Consider the following 21,795-nt stretch of genomic DNA (forward strand, 5'->3'; position numbering starts at 1 on the left):
GCTGAACACACAATTAAAGGAAAGGTGCAGTAATTGTAGAAAACAAAGTGATGGTAGGGAGCTCCGATGGGGAGAAAAGGGTATAGCCGTAATAGGCTTAAGAATGAACACGGAGGCTTTGCCCATGGGGCCAAACTACCACTAAAAGCACAATTATTCACCAGCTGTCTAGTGCACTGAGAATATGTTCTCATGGATCATGTGAAATAATATTCTTCAGTGTACCAGGCATTAAGACTGTTTGTTAAGATTATTTTGCATGTTTGCAACACATTCCTGGACATTTTCTAATTTGCTCATCAAATCAACTCTCCTTGTGTTCGTTCAAAAGTAAATCAAGCTGTTGATATTTAAGCTGAAATTGTGAATTCAAACTGGTAAAGTGGGATTCAGGGACTTGTACACTGGTTGCTGCACTGCAGGTTATTTATCGGTAAAACACGGGCCCCTTAGGAAGGTAATTTCTAACACCCAGATGACCCTGCTGAATGATCTCAGGTGTGGCTTAACAGACTGATATTACAGAAGTCTTGATCTTGGGTGTAATATCTAAAGATTCAGTTTGTGCCATAAATATATCTAGGTATATTGCAAACTTTCTCAGAAAAACAAGGATTTCTAATGCTACTCTAAGTTTTAGACCTTTATCGCATATTATTTTCAATAGCTGTGCTTCTGCATTGATAGATACAAAGAGTCCCACTCTTACAGGGAAAAACAGACAACAGGTTGTTCATGATGACAACAGCAAGCGAAGGACCCTGTTGCAGGATAGCAGCTGGATAAAGAAAAGACCTGAGGAGGAGAGGTAAGGAAAGAATTGATATCAGTTAAGGCAGTAAAGATCATATGCAGCATATTTTCCCTGACTGCAGGTTAACCTACTCTTCCGTTTTTTTTAAAATTTGTTCTATTATCTAATTTTTTGCAAGAGTAATGCTTTAGCAAGTGGGTTGGCATTTATTTCACTGTAAGATCTCTATTGGCCCAACCCTGAGGTGCTGCTGAACGCCTCCTGCAAGCTGTGAACATCCTTAACTTCCGCTGTTACCTCAGTGGGAGCTTGGGGTGCACAGCATCTTGCCGATGTGCTCAGCACCTCACAGGATGGGCTCAAGATGACATTCCCTTATGCTTTGATTACTGGAATACCTAATTTTTCATGTCTGGAAAAATGCCAATCATTTAATATTGACACATTCATTTAAGGAACTTAATTGCGTCAGGACCAATACTTTAACCTATTATGGTGCCCTATTATTATGATTAGTGATACAATAATGCCTAGAAACCCCAACCAAGTTCAGGCATCCATTGTGCTAAGCACCATACAAATACATAGTAAGAGATAGTTCCCGTTCCAAAGAGCTTACAGACAAGAGCTGCTGTCAGTGGAGTTAAAATGGTTTAAAACTGGTGTTAGATCTGAGTCAAGAAATAAATTTTTGTCAAGAAATTGGTCTTTGTTTAAATAATTTGATTTTCACCAAAGATCTGACTTTTTTTTAATTGCAGTACTAATGAAAACTATGGCAGAGTTGTGCTTAACCAATACAAATCTCAAGATAGCTTAAACAGGTACAGTAAGCAGTATGTCTTTACGTCTGTCAAACGGTATTGCCACAGATAAAGGAAAATACACACACTAAAGTCCTGTTTATGCAAAGAACCTGTTTTGTTCAATTTGACCCTGCTCTTTCTCCCATTATCATTAATTACTTACTGTTTCTGGTTCTGCTCTCGACCCGCTTTTCCTGCCCGGGCCCATCACTAACTGCAAAGGGCTGCCCCTGTATGACATGCACCCGCAAAACTCCTTACAGCTCCCCGGCCTGCTGAGGAAGGAGGGGCTCACGTTCCGTTAAAGACACAATCGAGGACAGGGGAACACGAGAAGATTAGGACTGGCTGGCTCCGCCGTGCATTGTAGGGAGGGAGTCAAACCTGCACCCTGCTTGCTCAGTGCTGGGTCGCCCTGACTTTGCTGATCCTCCTCAATCTCAACCCGCAGCCCCCTACAATTACAGACCACCATGGTCCTGACAGTGCCCCTCCGTTATCGACTTCAATGGGAACAGGATCTGGCCTTTAACTCTGAATATATTGGAGTACTGCATAGTGTTGTACATCAATATTTGCATATTGTTTTCATTTTAATCAAATGAATAAAAATGTATATATGCTTATTTAGAATAAAATGTCATTTTTGCAAACAAATGCAAACTTTAAAAATAGTCTGTTTTTAATTACGTCTAACTCATTTTTCTTTATACCAGTAACTTGAATGAAAAGGAAGATCAGAAAGTTTTACTTGGCCGATACAGATCTGATACTATTTTAAATAGGTAGCATATTCTTATATACAGTATTTTGTCATTGTCATGCAAGTGGTGTTTTGTATCTGTTTTGTCTGCAAAAGGAAAAGTATTAACAAGTAAAATGACGTAAGTGGCATATTAACTTTTGAATTTATACCACGGTAGTCTGATTTATTTATATTTATCCCAAAATACTGTACATGTATTTTTCCCTCCAAGATCTTTTGTCTTGAGGAGGCATAGGCGCTGACTTCCTCTGTTCCTGGGGGCACTCAACCCCTGCTCCGCCCCAGCCCCCACCCCGACTCCACCTCTTCCCTCAAGCCCCACCCCTGCCTCACCTCTTCCCGCCCCCGCTCTTCCCCAGGCCCCACCCTTGCTCTGCCCTGGGTCCTGCCCCCACTCCACCCCTCCCCCAAGCCCTCACCCCTGCCCCACCCCTTCCCGCCTCCACTCTGCCCTTGCCCTGCCTCTTTCCACTCCGTCCCCCACCTCTTCCTGCCCTGCTCCTCCCCTTCCCTCCCAGCACCTCCTGCATGCTGCTGAACAGCTGATTTGTGGCATATGGGAGGCGTGGGGGGAGGGGGGAGGGAGGCGCTGATCAGCGGGACTGCCGGTGGGTGCTGAGCACCCTCTATATTTTTTCCATGGGTGCTCCAGCCCCAGACCACCCATGGAATCAGCGCCTTTGTGAGGAGGGATATATTGTTTGCATAGTTCTGTGTCGAGAAAGCATTCAGATAGCAGAATGGTGTACCAGTTTGCACATGAGCTTATGTTGATGCTTAGACTTGTATGCACGTTCAAAAGGGAGTTCCTATTTTTATTATTCTGTGTCTGTAGCACTGAATAGGTTCTCCTATAAAATGTAAATGGAATTCCTTCAGATTTACTCTCATGTAAGTGAGTGGTGAATTGGGTCCTCTGTGTATAATATAAATATATACAACATTTCTGCCAGCAAATACAGTCTCTGTCATGTATGTGGCCAGCCTCAAAACATTCACATTGAGGAAGCCTCACCCAAGTTTCTCATTCCTTCCAAGTCCCTACACTTCCCTCCCACAATGGATCATAAACCCCTACTTTATTTATGAGAAGAGTAGGGGAAGGGGACGTGTCTTATTTTACCCAGATTTTTTCTCCCTTCTTACTGAGAGCTAATTAGATATGTGGGGAAGAGGTGGAAGACATGCCTTAAAATCAGCTAGTCATCATGATGATCTTTATGCTTTTATTTCTTTGTACAAAATATTACTGACTCCAAAACTGATGCGGTGAAGAATAAACACTAACAATTGCCTTCTATGATATCTGAGTCTTGAAAAAGGCGACTGAAGTAAATAAAAAGAACACTCACGCCAACCTCAGTCTTCCACTCCATTGTTGGCATGAGAGGCTGAGGTGCTGGGACAGTAACACTAGGGAAATTAAAGATGTAGAATTGGATTTTTCTGCAATGTCCTCAATAAAAAGCAGAATGAAGGACAAGTGTTGAAGTCTGATAGTGAATAACGGCTGGTTGAGAATTATCGGTACTTCAAGAAATTTTCATCCCTGTGGCCCCTGTAATGTGAGCAAGCTTAGTGAGACCTCTAGTGGTCTGCTGAATAACTGCTGGCTACAGTCACAAACTGCCTGGGGCATGAGCAACTTGAACTACTTACATATCTAATTTTAAGAATTCAAAAAAAAAAAAAATCTAGAAAACACATTGCACAAACTGAGCCCTGGAATGGCTATGCAAGAATTTCCATTGAAAGCAATCGGTGCCCCACGTGCGTATCTGAAGGCAGAATATGTAATTCTTTGTTTCAGTCAGTGACATCTGATTAGTGGTCCTATGGCTAATTATTGTTCTCTGTCTATTGCACTGGATAGGCACCCTTTTATAAAAAAAATACTGGAATTATTCTCATTTTTGTATTTAAATAAATGGGTCTTGACTGACAACCATTTTTCAGAGACAAGTGGGTGAGATAATATCTTTTATTGCAGTGATTCTCACCAGGGGTCCAAGGCCTCCTGGGGACCCACGAGCAGGATTCAGGGAGGCCACCAACCAGGGCCAGCATGAGACTTGCTGGGGCCCAGGGCAGAAAGCCAAAGCCTTGCCATATGGGGCTGAAGCCCAGGCCCTAAGCTCCCCCACCCGAGCTTGAAGCAGAGCAATGTAGCTCTGTGGGGGCTCCTGTGACATAAGGCCCCAGGCAATTGCCCTGCTTGCTACCCTGTAATGCCGGCCCTGGCTTTTAGATGCAGAAAACCAGTTATTGTGACACAGGTGGGCCGTGGAGTTTTTAATAATATGTTGGGGTGGGCTTCAGAAAGGAAAAGGTTGAGAACCCTTGTTTTATTGGACCAACTTCTGTGGGTGAAAGAAAGAAGCTTTTGTGTGCCACATAGCTCTTCTTCAGGTATTTTTTTTTCTTCAGAGCTCTTCAAATGCTTTCAGTTATTTAAGCACATTTAATATAAACAACCCCAACTTAGTAGTCATAATCAACCTTAAAGTATATATTGTACACTTGATCTTTGTGCAGAACTCCTATTGATACCAATGGGAGTTCCACACATAGAATGAGGATAGAACTGGGTAAGTGTTACCAGTTCTGCTAGAATATTTGTGATACTCAGACTTTAATGCAAGATAAAAATGCTATCTTATCCTAATAGTGAAAATTCACTAATAGTTTGGAAAAGTTTTAGGCAATGACTATAAAATTGATAAAAGGCATGAAAGGTCATGTGCTTGATCCTTAATGAAAATCTAATGGCTGAATAAAATCAATATTAAGTACAAATAATCTAACCCAGTGGTTTCTAAACTTGTTCCGCTGCTTGTTCAGGGAAAGCCCCTGGCGGGCTGGGCTGGTTTGTTTACCTGCTGCTTCCGCAGGTTCGGCCGATCGCGGCTCCCAGTGGCCGCGGTTCGCTGCTCCAGGCCAATGGGAGCTGCTGGAAGCGGTGCGGGCTGAGGGACTTACTGGTCGCCACTTCCAGCAGCTCCCATTAGCCTGGAGCAGTGAACCGCGGCCAGTGGGAGCCGCGATCGGCTGAACCTGAGGAGCTGGCTGGTAAACAAACCGGCCCAGCCCACCAGGGGCTTTCCCCCCACAAGCGGTGGAACAAGTTTGGGAACCACTGATCTAACCTTTTTGGCTGATGTTACCCCTGAAGGTCTCACGTCTGTTCCATCACTGATTCTGTACTAGAGTTTCTTCAAATCACATTGATCTCTAAAAGCCATCATGAAAGAATATTGTACCTCTCATGGGACACTGGAAGAGGGGTTTGATTGTAAATATACAGTACTGCCTCATCAAAAGACTTTCTAACAGTTTGATCTTAATAGTAGTCACAGCCACTTTAAAGGAAAAATTCTAATCATTTCATTTTAATGACAACTGTGGTAGTTACAGAATATTTAACCATTCAGAATTTGGACACAGTTTATAACCTTTTTTTCAGACACATGTATGCATTGAAATTATATACTATATATACTATTCTTACTCATCAACATCTGATGTACTGGCTGTCATAAGCTATGCAGCCTCACCAGGTAATAGTTGATGTTGCCATTTTATTCTTAGTGTATTTTTAAAGACTTGATTCTAATCTAAAGTTTTATGAAAATGTATTTTGTTCTGTATTTCTGTACAGAATTTCAGACACAAGAGATGCTGATAAAGCAAATAATTCCCCACGCTCAGAAAATAGGACAACTGACAGGTAAGGGTCTGAGACCTGCTAACCCTTAAAAAGATCCTTATACATTCTTATTGCTTTTATTTTATTAGTGATGCATATATCAAGGACGAATAGAGAACATAAACAATGGTGTGTGAAGTGACAAAGATTTCAGAGTTGGTCAGAATTTTTTTTTAATTTAGGTGAAAAACTTTTTCATCAAACTTTTCAGCAGAAAACTTTGACTTTGTTGAACAAACGAAAACTGAAAAACTGAAAGCATTTTTGGCAGCTGAAAACTAAAAAAAAAACTAAAAAAAATGGGTTGGAGGTTTTTAGTTTTTCAGAGAAAAATATCGAAAAGTTTTGAGGAAACCAGACACTTTCTGTGAAAATTTTCATTTCGTCAAACCCAATTTTCCATTCGCAAAAAGTTTTGACCTGTTCTAGGTTTTTTGTTGAGTCAGGGATGACCACATTAAATATATACTGGGATGACTGAACAATACTGAAAACATACGTTCTAAATTACTGTTGGCACATGAGTAATTTAAGTCTCCATTTAAGAAGATAAAGGTCATAAAAGCTCAGCTATTATATTTATAAATGCAATTGGTCAAATTCCCTGCTGGTCCAACTTCATCGAAGTCAGTTATATCAGTGCTAAATTATGTCCAATATAGTTGGTTATGATAACCAAACAGTACACGTAAGTGTAAGCCTGGGAAGTGGTGAGATAACTCTAAAGTGAAACTGAGTGACTATGACACGTACAAGTGAGACTATGCTTTCGTATTAAGATTTCTCACAACTTTGTTGTAAATCAGTATGGTAATGATATGTGAAATATTATATAAACTGGGTTTTACATTGTGGCTGAAGATAATTCTGAATATGCCTAGAGGAAAATTCAAAAGAGGACTCATGTGGAACTTAAATGGTACATAGGATTTGCACGAGCCCTCTACCCATGTTCCCCTGATGAATGTTCATAACAAGAATTGTGATAGATTCCATACTATATTTATCCTCACTAGTTCAAAAGTTGAGACAGTAGGACAATAGGACTTATGAAATGCAAAACTCTTATGAGGAAATCACTATAGGGTAGAATGTCAAATAATCTTGTAGGCATGTACTTAAATATACAGCATTCATCATCCATCATCATCCATCATGGCAACTCCCAAAGGGATGTAGTCTCCTTGTAAATCATGCGCCACCCAGATTGATCTCTAGTTAGGTTCTTAAGATGGTCTGGCTGGATGTTCAGCCCATGGCCATCATTGGTGATCTTATTACAGCTCCAAAGCTTTTGGTGACTACGTGATCGCTGACCCTAGAGCGGCATTCCTCAGTAAATGTTGAACTTTGTTGAACTTCCATCCTAATAATAAGACTGTACTAAGAAAGCAGCTGAAACCAAACCAGTGCTGATGGAGGTGGTTGCTGGCTTTGGTTACAGATGAAGATGAAGGGAATCGAGAATGTACAGCATTGCCACAATAATAATATCTGATTAAGAAACATACAATTCAAAATGTGAAAACAAGAGATTTTTTAAATGTTTTGGTGGCTATAAAATGTAGTGTGGTGACATGGATGGATATAATGGTCAAGATTTTTACAAGTGGCTAATGATTTTGGGTGCCCAATTTGAGACACTTTAAAGTACTCTGATTTTTCAGAATACCCTCTGAATATAAGGACCTTTCAAGGTATCTTAAATTGGGCACCCAAAACTGAGGCTCCTGAAATCACTAATCACTTTTGAAAATCTTAGCCAACATATGTAGCTATAATTGTACCAATTGGTGTTTATAATTCCATCCTTTAAAGAGTGCTGTGATAGTAAAGATCCCATTCCTTAGTTTATCAATTAAAATCATAACTTCACTGAAGAACAATGAGCAAACTAAGTCTCTTTCGTTAACAGACAGTCCTGGACTCCTTCTAATACATCAGCCACCACCACTACATCTCCTGTGAAGCACAAAAGGTATTCAAGGTCACCTTTGTTTTGCTCTCCGAGGATATATACAGTACTGTTGTGCATCAGTAATGTGTTAAGATATATTGGAACAATGACTTCCTCTAACAAGTTTGGAATTCTTTTAAAAAGAATTCTGCTCCTGAAAATTATCATTATCTGGCTATTCCCCACTGGACCACTGTAAGGGACATTCTTTTTACTGCCTATTTGGGTGGGGTCTACCACTGATTCTTGATTAGAGCCGCTACACACTGCTGCACTACCAAAGAACAATAATAGTACTGTCTTCTATAATGGATAAAAACGAGGGTTAGAAACTTGTTTGATTTCAATGGCATTAGCTGGGAGATGGAGAGAATTGGCTATGGAATAGAGAACAGAGTTGCCACCTGTAAGGTTCAGAACACCGGGACACCCAGTTGGATCCTGAGTCGATAAAACTGGACAACTGGCAGTGTGTACTGAGTACCCTTACAGATTTCCCAGGAAAATTACCTCAGAAAAGGGAGATTCTGGGAAAACCTGCCCAGGTGGCACCCCTAGCAGAGAACTGAATTATTAACTAAAAATAGGCTGCTGGTGGATACCCATTTTCTTGTGCGTTTCCTTCCTGGAAGCAGCTCCCAAATTCCGTCCCTTCTGGCTTTGCTCCAGTTCCATCTCCATTCCATATATTAACATGATCAGCAATTAAATTGTTGACATTGAAATTAAAGTATTGTTGTTGTGCTAGCATTAACATCCCTAATGAGATTAATGGAGGGCAGACAGTTTACTCCCCTCAGTCATTTTCCTTAGGCTGTCTGCAGACTTGGGAAGACACCACTGCATGAATTATACTTGGTTCACATTTGGAAGGTTTTTCTTCACAGCAATGATGGCTACAAACTTACTTTTGTTCAAATGAAAACTTAGATTCTGCAGAATCTGAATGTGTTATGGAGGCCACGTAAATACATCAAGCTGTCCAGATCTGTCAGCTGGGCTTGGGTGTTTCACCCATCCGGTTGTCCCTCAGGAGACCTGTTTTATTGGCACAAGGGGCTAAATTCTTACTTCACTTGACCTGCATCAAAGAAGACCTTGGACCAAAGATTGTATTTTGTACATTGGTGGCACCATTATAATTAAAGGTTTCGCTTTATGTCCACTTGCATTAAATTTCCATAAAAATGCTCTAACAGAGTGAACAGAATGGTGTGTCAAGATGGTGGTTGCTATGAAGGCACTGGAAAATAAGTTTAACAGAAGAAAAATAATTTAGGAAATGTTATAAGCATTTTCTATGTTACCTCCGATATTCTAATATTCTCCTTTCCAAATATTGTAGAGATAAATAGAATTAAATTGCTGTTCATCCACTAAACGCTACATGCTCATACTCTATAATTGAATTATTCATTAATACTTAACAGGCAGTCTTGGATGCCACCACCAGTCTCCGGTTATAAGAACACCACAGTTACTGTGGAAAACAAAGGGTAAGAACTAAAAATAGCATTTAGGTGTTTATTATTATTATTATACCTGATCCTGCAAGGTGCTGAGGACCCTTAATTTCCACTGAATCAGCTCTCAGTAACAGATGTTTAGGAAATTCAGAAAAACTTGTGCTAAAATTAGCTGCAGTTATGTAAGAAGTGAATGTTTAGTTTTTAATGCTACAGCTGCATCTGCTTTCTGTCTGATGAATAATGAAACTGCTCACATCTCAATGTTAAATATGGATGAATTATTGAAAATGTGTATATATGCACACATAAGATGTGGGTGTTATCTTTATTATTCATACTAGTGAAAAATTGCTTTGTGATCTCAGTGTTCTAAGTGAAATTGTATTTACAGAAGCAAAATTATATTAATTGAACTTAGTTGGACTACTCACATGTATAAATTTAAGCAGGTGCATACATATTTGCAGGATTGGGGCCTAAATGGCAGTTCTGCTCTCAGCTATGTGTGTAAAATTCTCCCTGAAGTGTGTGTAGCTGTACAAGTGGTGGGGAATTTGGCCCAGAATGTTTGTTTTGAAAAAGAAATACAATTTAAAAAAGTTATGAGAGGAAAAACACAAACAAGCAAAAAGACTACAATGAATTTCAACAGTGCTGGAGAATTATTGCATTGCGATACTGCGGGTAGTCTAGTAAAGATTATATTTCCCTCTCTCTTCTTCCCCAGTGAAATAAGGACAGGGGTGGATGTACTAGTCAGGAGTATATTGGTGGCTTTCACTCACTCCATTTTCTGAAGCATCATAAGGACTGATTTATTGAAAGCTTAGAGTTGTTCAAGAGGGAAGGTTTCACAGTCTCTTAATTTTTGGGCCCTGGTCTTTTTCTTCACAGCTTCCACCTGTGGGTGACTAATGACAGATTACACTACCTCCTCTGAAGCTGTAGTGAGCTAGCCACTAATTCACTTGTGATGCCTGTGGGCCCCACTGAGGCCTAAAAGTATTACCTCTTAGTGACACAGAGCATGATTTTTGTTGCAGGGAAGTGAATGAGGAAGGATAGTATGGTGTTTAGAAATGTGTACATAAGCTTTATTTGTAGATATCTGTTTATATGTTATAGGCGGTGCTTTCCGACACTTTCCACTATAAGACTCTGTTTTCAGTTTGCAAACTTTTAACCATCTGGGCTGAAACTTCCTATGTCAGGTGTCTGCCTCAGACTGCAGAATTAAAACAAACAAAAAATTAGGGGGAAAATGTTGCTTAGCTCATGTAAAAAATTCCTACAGATATTTTGCGGAGACGTTCTCGCAAGTCTATGCTTTGGAGCAAGGCATTGAAATTTGATAGGGGGTTGCCTTATGTCAGGGATAAGCCTTTTTCCTATGAAAATCCACCCAAACTTGGCCAAGTTGTATGCAAACGCGAAAGCTTATATGACCACATGGGCCCATTGTTGAACTGCTTATAATTGTTTAAATATATTCTTGCATATATTGAGCAAGTGCACTTTTCTCAGTAAAAAGAAAAACTTTGCACATACAAATTATGCATAAAAAGTATGTATATAAAATGTGGAGTTTTATATGTATAAGGCTGAATAAATCTTCAACCTGTCAAAAAATTTATACCTATATAACTTGAAATGTGATATCTGATTTACCCAAAAATTTATTAAAACAAAAAGCCACAAACAAACAAACAAACCCACTAACTCTCTTATGGTAGGATGCAATACGGACAAATTTCAACTGCTTTTGTTTTGTTTTTACTAAGTTGTTGGGAGTTGTGGGGGTGGAAGTCTGAAAACTGGCCTTTCATTGGAATGCTCTTTCCAATTTTACTGTGGAGTGGCTATGCATATTTCTGTAATAACAAATGAATGTATAGCTTTTTGTGAAGGAGCACACTAATTTCACCATTCTCAGTATTCTATTGCACCTCTCGAACCTCTTTCTAAATGGTAAATTAGCAAATAAATTTTCTTCTTAAAGAAAAATGCTTAGATTCTTTTCATTGCATATTTTAATACAGGCAGTCCAGAACCCTACCAGATACAACCACCACAACCATAGTTGATACTAAACGGTAAGAATGAGTACACTGTTTATATTATAATTAATTCTGAAACATACTGTAGAAGTGAGTTTTTTTCTGTGCTGCAGTACAGTTCCTTTCAAGCCATTTAGCTCACTACAGCAGTGCTTCTCAAACTTATTCCGCCGCTTGTGCGGGAAAAGCCCCTGGTGGGCTGGGCCGGTTTGTTTACCTGCCATGTCCGCAGGTTCGGCCGATCGTGACTCCCATTGGCCGCGGTTCGCTGCTCCAGGCCAATGGGAGCTGCTGGAAGCGGCGGCCAGTACGTCCCTCGGGCCGTGCCGCTTCCAGCAGCTCCCATTGGCCTGGAGCAGCAAACCGTCTGGGAGCCGCGATCAGCCGAACCTGTGGACGCGGGTAAACAAACTGGCCTGCACAAGTGGTGGAACAAGTTTGGGAACCACTGCACTACAGAATAGCAACTCTGTGATAATCCTGAGTATTCTCTGGAGGTCTTTTGCCAATGGATAAACTTCCAAATGGATACGTAGATGCAATACTTCTACTTCCTTTTGCTTTTGATTTCAAAAGCAATTTGTATCCTGGCATTTTCCTGAACACTTGTGCTCTTTTTCTTTTTCCCCCTTTCATTTTCTTTACTATGTGTGTATCCATACTGTTGTTGTAGCTGTGTTGATCTCAGGATATGAAAGAGACAGGGAGTTCTGTGGAGCTCAAAAACTTCTTTCACTAACAGAAGTTGATTCAATAAAAGATATTACCTCACCCACCAGATCCCTGTTCATAGAGTCAGCAGTTGCAGGAAGTTAGAATTCAGCATGGATGCGATTAACGTAGCTTCAGTAACTGTCTATATGCATAAGACTTTTAGGGCTTTTCTGGAAATTACATTACAGCCAATTTCATATCCTTCTATACAAAACTGTTTTCTTGCCGTAGTGTAGGGTATGTATCTATGATTTATGACTAACTCATACCCTGGCTAGTGTAACTGTGGGGAGAGCAGAAATGGAATCTGGGGTGTTGTCTGCTATAGTTATCCTGGCAGGGCAGGATTCCATCAGAGGGCTGCAGCTCCATGATATGGGGTGCATTTTGCTGCTCCTGTGAGTGGAAGCAACCTGCATCCCGTCATCTGCCATCTAGTGCTTGCTGTTGAGAGAGGACATGCACCAGCCAACATAGGGGGAAGAGTCCTGTTCTCTACGCAGCAGATTAAGTCCTCTTGGGGATATGATGCATAGACATGAGAATTAGCTGTTTTGATCTCACAGCAGTCCACATCTGTGTGCAATGTATTAATCATGCCCTGCTATTTGCTTTGTGGGAGGAAAGGCTCCCCACTTTTCCCTCCTTTTACAGTGGAGATGGCATGTTGTGCCCATAGAAAGTTGCAAACAAGAAAGCAAAAAACAACAATAACAACTAGAAAACCCAACAACCAAATACACAAACACACACTGCATAAACCATCGCCCTTCCCCGCCCCCCCCAACAAACAGCTTATGGCATTTTATAAGGAAATTTCTGTCTTTGTCTATATGGGTTTTTATGCTGATTTAATCTTCTGCCACTGTCATTTTCATATAATCTAGCCCACTATATAATTTTAGATGACTGCAGCTATGCCTACTGGCAAAAAGAGGAGTTGAACTATGACACTTCTTATTATTCCAACTCTTTTTTTGTTTGTTTTACCATAACATATTTTAATTTTTAAAGATGGTGAGAGGTATTTCTACTGTATACACATAGCATATAATATTTCTTTTATGGTTTTATCCAACCTGCTATACAAGGACTGTTTTGAGTCAAAGAAAGATGTAAGCATTGCAATTATTTTAACCTTCTTAGTTCGCTACCGTCTATCTGTTTAACCAAGATTCAAAATCACTGCTCAATAGAAGTACGGCACCTGATGCCGAAGTTTAGTTTCTGTTACATCTTTGCTTGCTGCCCCCATTCTCATCAAAATGATGGATTTTTTTTAGAAATGCTGATCATAATGCATTTATTTTGGATTAATTTCAATATCTCACTACTGTCATGGCAATTGTAGAAGTATCCCAAGTAAGAGAACTGCAGAATGACTGGTAATGTCTTCCCAGCAGACAACCACCAAATATTGAGCAAGGGAGGAGTAGAGAGTTTTACCTGTGTTAGGGTTCCTTCCCACTCTGAACTTTGGGGTACAGATGTGGGGACCCATATGAAAGACCCCTTAAGCTTATTTCTACCATCTTAGGTTAAAAACTTCCCCAAAGCACAAATTCTTTCCTTGTCCTTGGACAGCATTGCTGTCACCACCAAGTGATTTAGACAAAGATTTAGGAAAAGGACCACTTGGAGTTCCTATTTCCCCAAAATATCACCCCAAACCCCTTCACCCCCTTTTCTGGGGAGGCTTGAGAATAATAGACTGACGAATAGGTTAATAAAGTGAACACAGACCAGACTCTTGGGTTTTTAGGACACTAAAAACCAATCAGGTTTTTAAAAGAAGAACTTTATTATAAAGAAAAAAGTAAAAGAAGCACCTCTGTAAAATTAGGATGGAAGGTAATTTTACAGGGTAATAAAAAGATTTAAAACACAGAAGATTTCCCTCTAGGCTTAACTTTAAAGTTACAAAAACAGGAATAAACCTCCCTTTTAGCATAGGGAAAATTTACAAGCTAAAACAAAAGATAATCTAATGCATTTTTTTGCTATTACTTACAAGTTTTGTAATTTTAACTGTATCATTTCAGTAGGAGCTGGGTTACCTGCTTGGTCTTTCTCTTTGTCCTGAGAGGGAACAACAAAGAGAGCACAAACAAAACCTTCCCCCACAACCCCCAGATTTGAAAGTATCTTTTTTCCTTATTGGTTCTTTTGGTAAGGTGCCAACCAGGTTATTTGAACTTTTTAACCCCTTACAGGTAAAGGAGGGATTTTATGCTACCCATAGCTGTATGTTTATAACAACCTGTTTTGGACAAAATTGATATGATTCTGTTCCTCGGCCTGCTTTCTTCTTTCCCCCTTATGCTGGCCTTCCCACAGCTAGTATATTCCCCCTGCCTTCATTACTTCTCTTCTCCCACAGTGCATACCCCATACACACACAATTGCCCTGCAAGGCAGGCATTGTCCTCATGAGACTTTCATGACACAATTCATTTCTGGAGCACCTCTGATTATGGTGACCATATGTCCTGTTTTGGCCAGGCTGTCCCTTTATTAAGACCTGTCCTGGCTGTCCTAACGTTTTTGGCAAAAGTGGGCATTTGTCCCATTTGCTTTTGCCAATTGATCATCAGTTGGCAAGAACAAACAGGACAAATGCCCACTTTTGCCAAAAAAAAGTGGGGCACGCGTCCTTAGGTGGGCGCAGAGGAACATGCAGGTGCGGGGGAGTGGCAATGCCAGCTCTTGGGGCCGGGGGGAAGAGAAAGGGCTCCGGCAATCTGTGGGGAGACAGGGTTTTGGCGAGCAGCAACACCAGCCAAGCAGGGGGACAGGCCAGGCTTAGGCAATGCCAGACCCACACAGGGTGTGGGGGGCAGCAGGGTTCGGACGATGAGTGACACCAGCCCCACATGGGGAGCAGGCTGGGCTCGGATGAGGGCTTGCATGGGGAGCGAGGGGGGCAGGGCTGGGGCTAGCCCCATGTGTGGCGGGAGGAGGGAAAGGGCCAGCTCCACATGTAGCCGGGGGGGGGGGGGAGGGAGGCAGGGCTCAGGTGAGTGGCTCAGGCCAGCCCCACGCGGTGTTCTGATTTCTCTTTGGGAAATATGGTCACCCTACCTCTGATTGGTGTTGCCACCCTGTACTTGGCCATCAAAGATGGGAGTGAAGTGATCAGTTGTTCATATTTGTAAAGCGCTTTGAAGATGTACATGCTATTTTTTAGTGCTCAGTATTATTATAGCTAATAATAGCCACCAATCAAAGGAGAGCTTCCCACTTTGCTTGAAGCACGAAGGCCATGAAGTGGCGTGTTGAGCAGTTGCAATAAGATTAAAATCAGAAGCAAACAGAGAGATGTGGAAACTACGTAAGCAGGACTACCATAACATGGCCAAGAGTGGGGAGTCAGAGCACCACTAGCTTAATTCTAGTAAAAAGACCCTGTCTGTCTATCCCATGTTTATTATTATGGTTTCTTGGAAGGCATTCAGATAATAAGCAGGTGGCCCTTTGCTGTGGTAGCAAAGGGTAATTTGCTAGACATCAGATTTTTAAAATTAAAATTTGTATTATTGCTATTAAGAGAAAGCTAGAGCGTAGAGATGAATCATTCCTTTGGATCTGAAAGCAGTGAGATACAAGGTTGTCCTGATATCTTCAGGAAGGGAGTTACCCAAACATGGTCTGACTTCAAAGAAAGCTGTCACTAGTTTTCAGGTAGTCTTATGAGCCAAAGAACTGCTCTGAATTTTTCAGAACTCACTATGTCCAAGCATGACATGAATTTCTATGGTGTGCCATTTCAATTCCATGTTAGTTAAGCACTAATTACAGGACACTTAAAAGAAACATGCAATCCATGTTAAGTATCTTATCAGTTCCACTATAATTGAGCTTTTGGCTGTCAATTGAGTGCTGAAATCAAAGATGCATTGATCTGAGTATGTACTTTGGAGAATAGTTAATTGAGGCATGATTGTCTAAAGTAAAAACAATATGTAAAAATATGTCTTAGTCTAGTCTTAGTCTTAGAAATGTCTTAGTATTTTATTTTCAGTATGTTATCTATATTGATTTATGCTTTATTCATACACTAAGAAAACATTGTCTTATAAGGAAGGAAAAGTAAGATGGACTGTTAGATTTTTAAATACTTGTGAGGTGCTCCAATACTAGTGTTTGCTACTTCACATCTGAAGCGCTTATGGTTCTCTTTCTACAGAATTGCTTCTTCAGAAAATTCAGAAGGGCCAAAGATGTAAGTTTGTGGTATTTTAAATATTACGCTTGTAAAGCTCTTAAGCTTGGAAATACAGCACAGTTCTGTGCGTATTGTTGTGTACTTGCTTATAACAGAATGAATATATAATTTATCTGAGATTTTCCTGATCACACAGGAGCAAGCAAAGAGGACATCCCACCCAGTATAAATCTCCTTATCCTTCAAATAGTTTAGAGCATTTCAGTGTACAGAGCTCAGCATTTAAAAAACAAACAACCCCTCTCCCCCACACCCCCAAACTGTTCCCTGATTTTAATTCCACAGTTGTCTTTATTACCACAACTAATGTCCCTCAATGTTGAACTGACTCTTTGGAGGCAATCAATAAATGGAAGAAGAGTAAATGAGGGAAAGAGCAAAATAATGGGAGGGGAAATGGTAAATGAAGGTATTATTTAAGGTAAAGACTTAACTTAAGCTAAATCCATATAAGGCCCTCTGACCAATTTAAGAGCACCCACACAGAGGACCTGTGCCAGTTTAACTAAATCAGTTTCTAATCAGTTTCAGTTTCTAAACCTATTAGTTAAATAAGTAAAATATTCACACATAGAGAACACTTAATTGACCTGTAATTTCATGGATTGGGTCTATCTACTACAGCAGTTCTCAAACTTTGTTATAGTATAGATTCCATTTTAATAGACAGATTATCTCTTTGACCACACACTCCTATTCCCAATCCGATAGCCCACCTTCCCTCTCATTTATGATCTTATAACATCCCTGTAGAGACAACCCCACTTATTAACAATAATATTAATTATTATTATTAATAATTAATATTATGCATGATTTAAGGTATTTTAGCTGTCTTTTAATGTGATTTAGCCCTTAGATCTATATACAGCCTGCTCTCTTTGGACTAATTACAAAAGTTCCACACAGCAGTTTGAGAGTCACTGGTCTCAGATCTTTTTGACATTCACATTACATTGTTGACTCATGGGAAAGTTATTCAAGTGCATAAGTGTTTGCAGTATCAAGGCCTTAGTCTGCTAAAGGTGTTGCAATTATTATTTTGGTGAGAGAGAAAAATAATCTTAAAAATTAAGAAAAATCAACCAGTACTCTGCTCACATTACTCTTCATATGCAAAAGTTCATATCAGATCTTCAGGGATTTTTTTACTACAAGTATTTTCAAACCTTAAACAAACCACAATTTATTACTAAATCCATAATGTTAAAACAACCAATCCAGAAACACCAGTTTTTCACAAAGCTGAATGGGTCACAGCACTGATGTGCAAAGAAGTGTTGTATGTGTGGGTATATATGTAATTATAAAAAATCTGTGGAAAGTAGTTGTCCTTTCTCAAAAAAACCCTAACTCATTACTATATTATAAACATAAGAGATACAATGATGGGTACTATTATAACTTATGTATATGGAATGAGATTTATATAACTCAGGCATGTTACTCATGGATTAAATATATATTTAACATTGTATTGCAGGACTATCTATTCATCAGAACAAACGACACCTGAGAGATCAAAAACTGCTGTAGACAATCAAACCAGAACAAGGTATTACAAATAGACATAATCAGAATGATTGGTACGGAATGGGATAGAGAAATATACTGTAATAGATTTATTAGACCTCAATATTTGATGGGTTACGTGGGTTCTGTGGATGAGGGGAAACAGTGTGGACCAAGTTTAGGACTAGAAGCCAGGAACTCCATGAGTGCTAACCTTGGTTCTGTCAGTGATTTGCTGCATTATCTTGGAGAAGTCATTATACCTTTTGTGCTTCAATTTCCACAGCTGTCAAATGGGAGTAGTGTGGTGGGAAGTAAAGACCCCCCCCCCACAGGCAGCAGCAGATACTAAAGGGTTAATGAAGAGAGCAATCACTCCCCAGGTGGTGCTGAATGGCTAGTTCGTAATAGCTGGGATAAAAATTTGCAACCCAGACAGAGCAGGGTGGCTGCTGGAGAAGTTGGGAGCCACCAGGGAGAAGTTCTACAGCATCAGATGGGGGAAAGCTATCTAGAGAGAGAACTTCCAGGCAGAAGGATCCAGGAAAAGGTTCATATGGAAAATGACTGCAAAGGCTGTATGTAATAAGCAGCCCAGGGTGGCAGCAGGGGACCTAAACAAACAGTCCTTGCCTGCCTAATGCTGAGACCCAGAGGAGAGGTGAGCTTGGGTCCTCCTACAGCCTTCTGGACAGAAGGAGGAAGGGACTGCTGAAGCTCCAGATTCAGGCTGGCAGCCCTAACTTAAGACTATTTGACTTTATATTTGTTCCTGTTTTAACTTTCTTTGTTCCTCCCTGATGAAGAAGAGAGATAGGGATATTGGGTGTCAGGGCTGGTGGTTGGAAGCCCATCACAGGACCTTTAGGATCTTGGGGTGAGACCCCTTACTGCCTTGAAAGGGGAGGGACTCAAATGACCCAGCCACAGGGTGGAGCTATTAAAAGAGGCTGAGCACTACAGGCCACATTTTGGAGTGGATACCAAAAAGGAAACTGGGGCACGGGCTGCCTTTTTTCCAAAGGTTTGGCCACAAGGGGGCACATTAAAGGGCAAGAGGCTGGATGATAGTAGTTTATACCTGCTTAACACAACTCACAGGCAGCATATAGTTAATGTCTGCACAGTGCTATGTGGGTAAAAGAGCCATGTTAATGTTAAAGAGAAAAATGTAAACACAATTTAATGTGACAAATATTAAAATGTGTTTTTAAGAGTTAGTGTATGTGGTACTGTATTTTGAAATACACATAGATAATATTAATCAATTATAAAAGTTGTCAATGAAGAATGTGAAAATGCTGATTATTTAAAATCCAGGCAAATTGGGAGGCTTGTCAGTATGGAAATGGTACATTTTTTCAATGTATTCAGTAATAACTGTGCTCTAACATTGACTCTGTGCCCTTGCCTGTAATATAGTGCCCTGACTATGCAATTCAGCGACATGGTTAAAACTGTGAATTCATTAAAATAAAGATACTTTTAGAGATGTACTGAGAATTATAGTAGCTCACAATTTGCTATTTTTAATAGGAAAGGCTACAGATTTTAAGTCAGTTTAAATTAGCTCAATTTAATTGATTTGATTAACAAAGTATAATTTTTGGAGATCTGGAGCCATAGCATATGTTAACTTGTATTCTCCAATAAATTCTACAGTACATTAGAACAGTACAAAATCAAGGAAAACACACCAAAGATGTCTGGCAGTGTAATTCTCCAGGAAGAAAGCAATGCTTCAGTGAAACATTCCTATCCACAAATCTTGGAGATTTTACAGAATAAAATATACCAGTTCATTAACTAGGGATGTTACAGCCATTCCCCACTATAAAGGCTTCTTAAAGTCTTCCTTAATCCCCATTCTCATTCAGTTCAGATCCATCCTCCCCTAGTGGTTCTCATTAACATATCAAGCTTTATATTCCAGTTCCTCCATTGGAGGAGAGCTGTAGGAACAGTATTTGACTGATCTACTATGTTACTATGGTAACCTTGCTCTGTAGTTATTTGTGTCACTATGTAAACTATAAGTAGCCTGGGAAACAGAGGGCTAAATTTATCCCTTTATCCCTGATGTAACCAATCCTACAGTTTCATGAACCTACAAATTCTGCTAAATGTACATATCCAATAGTGCTCAACAGAAACATCATTTTCTGTTAAAAATGCTACATTAATGCTATAATTTTAGCAAAAAATATTTATTCCACACCAGGAAAATTAACAGTAAATCTATTGTCTAATAATGATGAAGTTCACTAAAATAATATTAAGGTAATATTTTAGCTTCAGTGTGAAATACTTTACTGTCATGTAATTTTACTCAGAACTGTAACATTTAAATGCATTTTTAAAGATACATATTTACTTGGATTTTGTTTTTTCTCTGGAGAGATGTGAAAGTATTAATGAATTAATCCGCATTTAAAATGACCGGACCATGATACTTAATTCACCTGCCTTGTCTTCTGTAGGGTACAAGAGTACAGCATTCTATTCATTCGTATGTGATTGGGTTAAATATGGATTCTTATTAATATTTATGAGGGCACGATAGCTATCAAATCCTCTTCATTTTGAGAGGGCTGTATTAGCGAGCAAAAACATATAACTGGAACAGACAAGTATGCTATTGGATACTACAGTTTACATTTTATGGCAAATCAATCCTTGATTTTCTTTGCCATCCCCATAGGATCCAAGTTGTAGTAAATCACCCCTTTTGAGGAGAACTGTAACTGACTCACTGTGGAAGCTGTCATTGCTAGCAGGAGCATCATTTGGAGGGAGATTAGCTGAGATGGCTGTAAGGTGCAAAGAATGTTAAGTCCACAGGGCAGTTTATCATGCAAGAGTCTTTGGAGCAGGGGGACTGGAATCTGGAGCTTCCAGGCTACAGAGTCATTCTCTCTCTCTGGTTCAGTGACTGTTTGAAGCAGTTGTTCAAAGTGAAACAGTGTCAACAGGAGAGACTGAGAGAGACACCCATCCTCCTCCTTCAGAATATTGCATAGCTCAGTGGTCAGGGCACTCTCCTGAGAGGTGGGAATAATTTCCAAATAATGTCCAAATAATTTCTCCCTGTCAGACAGAGAGGAGAATTGAATCCGAGTCTCCCACATCCCAGATGAGTGCGCTAACCACTATGCTAAAAGTTTCTGGTCACTTGGAGCAGAAGAACGATTTTGAATGGGTCCTGATCTAGTAGGCATGCACTGAGGGTACTGAATTGGGCCCTGCATGCAAGATAGGCGCTCCTCCACCTATCTCCCCCCAGTTTGAGTATTGCACTGGGGCTTCGGCATCCAGATCTCTAGAGTGGGGCAGCAGTGCCCATGCTCAGAGGCCACAGTTTAGGAAACTTTTGCAGCAAAAATGTAGGCACCTAGAGGGTTAGGCAGCAGCTGAGTGGGGTTTTTGTGGATCACAGTGGTGCCTAAAATTGGGACTTAAGTCCCTTTGTAAATCTGGGCCAAAGTGCCAAACATGACTTTTTGGTATAGTTGGGAATGAGTCCGTCACTGGGCTTCTGTGTATGTTCGCCCCTCTATTTCTTGCAAAGGACATGCAGAGCCCTGGGGCTTCATTAATCTCCCTAAAAAAAGAAAAGGAGGACTTGTGGCACCTTAGAGACTAACAAATTTATTTGAGCATAAGCTTTCATGAGCTACAGCTCACTTCATTGGATGCATTCAGTGGAAAATACAGTGGGGAGATTTATATACACAGAGAACATGAAACAATGGGTGTTACCATACACACTGTAACAAGAGTGATTAGGTAAGGTGAGCTATTACCAGCAGGAAGCCCGGGGGGGGAGGGA

At 40.2% G+C, this 21,795-nt stretch overlaps 1 protein-coding gene across 1 annotated transcript in view; it reads left to right on the plus strand.

The window, feature by feature from the left end:
* Positions 1–21,795, plus strand: part of SCEL (sciellin) — a 119,933-nt gene that overhangs the window by 65,646 nt on the left and 32,492 nt on the right. The window contains exons 3-11 of the mRNA XM_074944248.1: positions 688–808; positions 1,516–1,578; positions 2,277–2,345; positions 5,985–6,053; positions 7,948–8,010; positions 9,420–9,485; positions 11,498–11,551; positions 16,416–16,451; positions 17,938–18,009. Of these exons, the coding sequence (XP_074800349.1) occupies positions 688–808; positions 1,516–1,578; positions 2,277–2,345; positions 5,985–6,053; positions 7,948–8,010; positions 9,420–9,485; positions 11,498–11,551; positions 16,416–16,451; positions 17,938–18,009 (613 nt within the window). The remainder of the gene's footprint in view (positions 1–687; positions 809–1,515; positions 1,579–2,276; positions 2,346–5,984; positions 6,054–7,947; positions 8,011–9,419; positions 9,486–11,497; positions 11,552–16,415; positions 16,452–17,937; positions 18,010–21,795) is intronic.

Source organism: Natator depressus, chromosome 1, assembly GCF_965152275.1.
Source record: "Natator depressus isolate rNatDep1 chromosome 1, rNatDep2.hap1, whole genome shotgun sequence".
NCBI lineage: Eukaryota > Metazoa > Chordata > Testudines > Cheloniidae > Natator > Natator depressus.